Genomic DNA, 8,118 nt, shown 5'->3' on the forward strand with positions numbered 1-8,118 from the left:
AAACACTACAAGAAAAACATCATTTTGTGGCCAACTTTATAAATATTTTGTGGCCGAATAAAACCCTCACAAATTAGTGACCGAAAAAGCCCTCACAAATGTCAAAATTGAAATTGGTCTTTATTTGTGGCTGAAAAGCCCTCACAAAATCCTTAAATATTTAACTGGATTTTGTGGCTGCCTAAGCCCTCACAAAATCACAATGTTTATAAAGTTGGCCACAAAATGGTGTTTGTGAGGGCTTTTTCGGTCACAAATAAAGACCAATTTCAATTTTGACATTTGTGAGGGCTTTTTCGGTCACTAATTTGTGAGGGTTTTATTCGGTCACAAAATATTTATAAAGTTGGCCACAAAATGGTGTTTTTCTTGTAGTGAACAAACATCTACATAAAATTATTTTATTAGATAAAATCAAAAAAAAAAAATTTATTTGATTAGATATATATTTAAAAAAATTTACACTATTAATATATACAAAGTAAATGGTTATTATAATTTGACAATTGAAATTGTTTGAAATTTTATACTAATAAAACATATAAAATGGCTCATACATTTGAATTTGTCAAACTATATATACTAACACACACTTTTTGACATTTTCTTTTAATCGATGAAATTCATAAAGATTTCATTAAATTTAAATAGAACTTATACAATTTAATGAAATTTATATGAATTTTAATTAATAAAAAAATAATATTAAAATATGGATGTTAAAAAATGAATTCTTAACACTCTTCATATATATTGTATTAGTGAGACTGTTTTTATTTATAATTTTGAAGAGACTTAATGCATATTAAAACTTCATAAATGAATATTTAACCAAACAATATATTAATAATATGTAAACCGTGTTATAATTTCCTTAATTTGAAAGTCAAACATCTAATATATTTATCTACATAAATCTCTTATATTAGTTATTCAAATACCCATGTCATCAAAAAAAAGTGAGAGTCACATACAACTTTTCAAGAATTTAACTAATTAATTAGTTAAGGAAAAAGTTAAGATGCGCTCCAATTTATGTTAATTATTCAAAAATTAAAATTTATGGTTTGAATATTCAAAATTTTATGAATTTTTTTACTTATAATATCATTAACATGTGCCTAACAACATATGTCAGCGTAGCCCATTAACTATTATTTGATGATAAAATAATAAAACCAACATCGTAATCAAACTTAACTATAAAGTAGCGACGTGTATAAACAAGACCAAGAAACACCAACCAAATTTGAAAAATCAAATGTCAAACAACAAAGAGAAACATATTAAAAAGAAAACTCTAGTATACTATAATTACATCATCATGGCAAATATTAACAAACCATTCACACTGAAATTGATTTCAATATTTCTCATTGTTCTTCTAATTCATGGCTTTGCCTATAGATAATAATAATCACGTTCACATGATCTCCTTCTTCTCCTCCTTGTTCTTATTATTCTTGACTAGTTTTCCAACAACAATTTGTCAAGAACAACAACATAACAAACATGAAGAGTGTACAAAACCATACACATGTGGAGAAATATCCAACATATACTATCCATTTTGGGGACAAAACAGACCAAGTTATTGTGGCAGCAACAACCAATTCAAACTCAAATGTGATTCTCATCATCAAAACACAACCATTCAAATTGGTTCACAAAATTTCCACGTGTTGCGTGTTGATCAAATTGATGACATCATCACAATGGTTCGAAAAGGCCTTGTTTATGATAATTGTTCTTCTAGTTTAACAAACAATTCTTTGAACTCGAATCTCTTTCATTACATGTCAAACGTAAGGAACATCACCATCTTATATAATTGTCCTAATGACTTCAAGCTTCCAAATGGCACAGACACGAACATAAACTCGTTTTTGTGCAAGGAAGATGGGACGAAGCGTGGTTTCTATGTGGATTCTGCAGCTGCAGAGGGTCTAGAATGTGAAGGAAATAATAGAATTGAAGTTCAAGTAACACAGGAAGTAAAAATTGGTGGTGGAATTGAAGGACTGAACAAGGCTTTGAGTGGTGGATTTGATGTGAAATATGTTTCGGATTCTCAAGCATGCTTAAGATGTTTTTTAAGTAATGGAACTTGTGGTGGCAATGATAAGTCTCAGTTTTCTTGCTATTGCCCTGATGGAACTGAAAGTTTTGATTGTTCTCATCTCCATAGTATGTTTTCTTTTCCTTTTCTTCTCCTTCTGTATTTGGTGAGATGTAACATGCATACTAATCTAGATTTGTGTTAATTTGAACATGTAACAAACTATTGGGAGTCTCATACATATTGAATATGTAAAAATTGCTTAATGTGGTTTTGTTGAGAGTTGTTCGCGAAAAGGACTACCTATAGCATGGATTAAGGTACTCTAAGTGAATCTTAAAGTGAAAGTCTCACATTGAATATATAAAAATGCTTAATGTAGTACTTAAGGGGCTCTTCTTATGGAATTAAGTCCTTACAATTAGTGTTTTTAGTGAGAGTTGTTTACGGAAATGGCTACCATCATTATGTCCGGTGCGTAATTAATGTCGTCTCCGGTGTTCTTGTTTGATAGGTAAGAATAGAATTGTTTTTCTATGATTTGGAGGTCATGAAATCTTCAAAGTTGTTGACTTTTCTTAAGGGTGGTGGAATTGATTGCTCCTTAATTTGTTTGGAGTTTCTTTTCATTGTTCTGGCCGAGGCTTCACTACAATCTTTTTCCTTCAGAATTTTTTGTCATTAAACAAGTCAAAAGCAAATTATACATTGTTATGAATGTGAACATTGTGTTTTTTTTTTTGTTACTTTGACCATTTTGCTTTGCTCATATAAATCACTATAGTTGACTTTATCAAAATATTGACTTCAATCTTATAGTTTTAGTCAATGAGACATTTTGTTTATCTTGGAGTAGAATATTCTCCTTAATTTGGCATGAACTTCTGCAGCATTGCCTTGAAAGTGCTCTCACACATATTTGCCTTGTTTGAACTGTCTCAGATAATCGATGGAATTGGAAAAGGAAGGTTGGTGTAGGTAACGTGATAGTTTAATATGTTTGCTTTATCTTGTATTTATTTCATTAACACATATATTTACTAAAATACTAATTGATTGAAAACTCCAATAATTCTTCTTAGGAGTTGGTGCTGCTGTGTTCAGTGTAGTTGCAGCAGGCATTGCCATTTACATATATTATTATTGCAGAAAGAAGAAAAAGAATGTTAATTCAGTATCACCTGCGCTATCTCATAGCGTCTCTGGTTGTTCTGGTTCAGAAGACTCTGAGAAGGGAAATAGATACCGTGGACTACACTTCTTTACTTATAGGGAACTTGAAGAGGCTACAAACTACTTTGATTCTGCAAGAGCACTAGGATATGGAGGCTTTGGGACAGTGTACTTTGGTAAATGCCAGTATTCTATATTTGTCATAACTCCAAGCATGTATTACTTGAACTTATTTTATATTATATATGCTGTTCAATTTTATTACAACTTCAAATGTAGGTCTTACTTTTTTGTTATGTCTAAATATGACTCATTATTCTTCTTATGAATATGGTCTGAACTAACGTTTTTAAAAGTGTGACACAAGATAAAAGCTTTTTAAAAACATATTTTGAAATCTTGAGTTTTAGCCTTCAAATTTCTAAGTAAGAGGAACTTTTGTTTAAGTAATGACCTCAAATATATGCTGTGAAAGCAAAATGGGACATGAGGCTAAATGCTCTTATTAGTCCTGCAGTCTCCACCATAAAGTTAATATATCTTAGAATTTGAATGATCACTGATCAATGTTCCTGCCTTGTGATATATTTCTGGATAGGAAAACTTCGGGACGGGCGATTGATTGCAGTGAAACGCATGTATGAGAACAACTACAGAAGAGTTGAGCAATTTGTGAATGAAGTTGAGATTTTAACTGGCTTACACCATCAAAATCTTGTGTCATTATATGGATGCACTTCGCGCCACAGCCGCGGACTTCTTCTTGTATATGAATATGTTCCTAATGGAACTGTTGCTGATCACCTTCATGGTCCACAAGCAAAACCTGGCATGCTACCTTGGAATACAAGAATGAACATTGCCATAGAAACTGCTAGTGCATTGGTATATCTTCATGCTACTGACATCATCCATAGAGATGTGAAAACCCACAACATTCTCCTTGACAATCATTTTAGTGTCAAAGTAGCCGATTTTGGACTTTCACGTCTATTTCCAAACCATGTCACACACATTTCAACAGCTCCACAAGGGACTCCAGGTTATGTTGATCCAGAATACCATTTGTACTATCAGCTTACCGATAAAAGCGATGTTTTTAGCTTTGGAGTTGTGCTAATTGAGCTGTTATCATCCATGCCTGCTGTTGATATCTCAAGACATAGGCAAGAGATCAATTTGTATTACATGGCTGTTAAGAAGATTCAAAATGGGACATTGCATGAGCTTGTGGACCCTACACTTGGGTTTGAATCAGATTTCAAGGTAAGGAAAATGATGAATGCAGTGGCAGAGTTAGCATTTCAGTGCTTGCAGAGTTCTAAAGATGTGAGACCTTCTATGGTTGAAGTTTTTGAAAGGCTTAAAGATATTCATAGTGATGGGATATATAAATGTAAACCTCAGGTGTTAGATATCTCAGGAGATGCTGCTGCTGCTGCTTTGATTAAGAATAAACCACCACCACCTTCACTTGACTCAAATTTGGTAGAATCCGGCTCCTCTACAGTCGGAATATAGATGACCGTTCATCAAGATCGAACAGTCTAGAATCAAGCTAGCTTTTATGGATTATATTATAAAAATTAGAATCTGCATTTTTTATCATCTGATTAAGATTAGATGATCACCGATATCCTAAATCAGGGATCCGTTGACTGCAGGTCATCCAAATTCATATAGGTGAGATATTCTAATACCCATAAGATTGAGTTGTACATAAGATTGAGTCTATGTTGTTCAGTTTGACTAGTTGAGTAAACTTTTGTATGCATGGTATATTTATACAGAACTAAAAACAGATTTGAAGTAGCAGTTTAATAATTGAAATTTGAGATTTCTTCTATAAAATAAATCATAAAAGGTAGCATGTAAGTAAAGAATTCAACACCATATTCTCATAAAACTGAGACAGTAGCCTAATAATAGTATGGTAAGCATATCTAACCATACTTCAATTTCAAAATCAAAAAGGATTTTGTCTCCTTCAAAACGAGCAGTGTAATTTGGGAGGATAAAATCCAAAACTAGTATATCACTTTTTACTTTACATCCATTTATATCATTAATTTACATAACATCCCAGTATATCTCTTTTTGCATTCCATTTCTTCTGCTATAAATGTATCATTAAAATTGCAACTACTATTTCACCTATATTAAAATATCAGGCAGATGAAACCCAAAAAAAATTAAAAATTAAAAATCAGGCTGGCACCATTCCGAGGAACAAAATTTGACAAGATTTTCCAAATTACTTCACTAGCCAATTGTCCAAGCCTTGTGTGACATGTTCATTCATCAATCAATCATTCAAGCCAATAGCATAAAATAAAACATTAACACAAAACAACAAATTCATAAAACCTAAAGTGCCTTACGAATTGAAGCATAGTAATACAGTTATGCCAACTGCTCCATGTCTGCCATCCACCCTCAACATATCAAGAGAAATACTTGAATGGTCACAAAAATTTAGACACGGACATTCAGACAAACACATAAAAATATATATCATTTAATTATTTGAAAAATGTATATTATTTAATTCTTTTCTCTTTTTATCTTTTTTCATTTATGTGAAGGTGTTCAAAATTTATATCCAAAATCTTGTGACCAAACAAAAAAAATTCCAAATATCATAAACTCTCTAAAGCATGTTAGTCATCAAAAGTGATTAATATTTTCAAAGGACCCGATATCAAACTTCAATTAAAATAAAAAATGTGGCATATCAAAATATAATTTCATTTGTCATTGACCATATGAAGAAGTGATGCTATAACTAACACAAAATGATTAGATGTTTTTAGCTTCTTCTTGGGTCCCTTCTTAAGAACAATGGGTTAATTCCATTGGTAAGTTCACTTGTTTTGGACAGGTGAAGACCAACATTTGTGACTACGATATGACATTTCATTTGACTTTTTTATTAATGTTTAAAGAACTTAATTTATAAAAATCAGTGATATAAATTTAATTTGTGTTTGAGATTTAATATTTACTTTAAAAGCTGTTAATTTTTAACCACGAGGTTGGGTGCATGTGATCCATCTAAAATGACAAAATTGACTGATACCGAAATTTGATCTTGGTGATAGAATAATTGTCATCAAATTTGAGTTATCTACTTTCCAAACACAAATTAGTTCATGAACTCTTTCCTTTGGGATATTGTTGAATGAAAACAAAAAATTCAAAAAAAATAATTTTAATAAGAACTTCAATGTTATTGAACTTAAACTTACGAGATATAGTCCATATAATCAAATGTTATAATTAGAGAGACATAAATGATATTTTAAAAAAAATAAAACTACTTGATCGTTTTATTCTCCTTATGTTAATTGCATCTTATTATGTCAACCAGATCTTGAAAGAGATTCTTAAATACTTAAAATAATAATAATACATCTAATTCAGTTTGTGGATTGCATATCATAGATTGAATTGATGTGGATCACAAAAATTGATACTATATCATAGTGGATGTTTTGTATGATGTGTTTTGATTGATCTTTTTTATTGAGTAAAAAGGGCACAATACTGCGCATTGATTGGAGGAAGGAATGAATTATATGAAGAAAGAGACCCACTATATATAAACTACTATAACAAAGAAAATGATATATTGAACTAATTGCGTCGTGACAATATACTACTGTACTTGTCTTAATCAATGAAAGCCCCAAGTGGATTATGTAGTGGCGGAGAAAGAAAGCCGAAAGCATTTTACATCCACTACCTCCCTAACACACTTATTCTAAATCTATAAATACTTTATCTATTCTTAATTGGACTCCGGACCCGGTTTACTGCGATGCATAGTTATGATAAGGGCGTTCAAAAAAATCAAAAATTAATTTAAATTGTAAAACTGAATTGAACTGTTTTTAAACTGAATTAAACCGATTTTTTTTTAAACTGAACTGATTTATAAAAATTGAAAATCGAACTATTTTCGAACTAATTTTTTAAAACTATAATTGAATCGAACCGATTTTCAGTTCGGTTCAAGTTTTTTCCTAACACACTTATTCTAAATCTATAAATATTTTCTTTATTCCCACCTGGAGTCCGGTTTACTGCAATGCATATAGATACGGTACAATATACGATACGTCTACGAAAAACGGTTTTTTTTTTTACATTAAAGTATATATACATCAATAAAAAATATAAATTTATTTATATAATTTAATTAAGAGAATTAAATTGTTTAATTTACATTACAAAATTACAATTACAATTTTAAAAATAAAAAGTTATTTTGAATTACAACAACAAATAAATTAAAATACACATATTATATGATATTAATATTAAAAAAATTGATTAATTCCACTCATAATAAAATAACAAAGAAAATCAAACTACGAACGAATAATATGAATACTAATACCAAATATACTATACAAGTGCTTCACCATTTTAAAAGTATTCAATTTATCAACGTCAACACTACTATTATCTCTACCTCACTATAGTTACATATGTTAACAATGAAAAGAGGAAGAAAGAGGAAGAAGAGAAAACAATCACTCTAGGGTTTCATATCATATAATAAACCAAAACTACAGTTAATAGGGTTACACTGAGTATATATATAAGAAAATAGAATTGTCTAGAATTGTCTAAAATACCCTTACTACTAATATATAATAATATTATCTAACATCTCCCCTCAAACTCACGATGCATTAACATGGAGCATCGAGAGTTTGTCAACTAAAAAAAAACGAAAACGTTTAATGGAATGCATCTTTGTGAACAAATCAGCAATCTGTAAAGAAGAAGAGACAAACGGTAGAGTAATGATTCTATGCTGAAGATGATGACGAGAGGGGTAACGAGGAGGATCAACAATCGCAGGAGGTGGTTGGACA

At 30.7% G+C, this 8,118-nt stretch overlaps 1 protein-coding gene across 1 annotated transcript; it reads left to right on the forward strand.

Annotated features, from left to right (window-relative positions):
- Positions 1-1,282: 1,282 nt before the first annotated feature.
- LOC101512747 (LEAF RUST 10 DISEASE-RESISTANCE LOCUS RECEPTOR-LIKE PROTEIN KINASE-like 1.2) lies at positions 1,283-5,067 on the forward strand. Its single transcript, XM_004504524.4, has 4 exons — positions 1,283-2,187; positions 3,002-3,037; positions 3,142-3,408; positions 3,831-5,067. The coding sequence occupies exons 1-4, from the start codon at positions 1,392-1,394 to the stop codon at positions 4,751-4,753; spliced, it is 2,022 nt and encodes a 673-aa protein (XP_004504581.1). The 5' UTR covers positions 1,283-1,391; the 3' UTR covers positions 4,754-5,067.
- The last annotated feature ends 3,051 nt before the right edge of the window (positions 5,068-8,118 follow it).

This window comes from Cicer arietinum, chromosome 6, assembly GCF_000331145.2.
Source record: "Cicer arietinum cultivar CDC Frontier isolate Library 1 chromosome 6, Cicar.CDCFrontier_v2.0, whole genome shotgun sequence".
Classification (NCBI taxonomy): Eukaryota; Viridiplantae; Streptophyta; class Magnoliopsida; order Fabales; family Fabaceae; genus Cicer; species Cicer arietinum.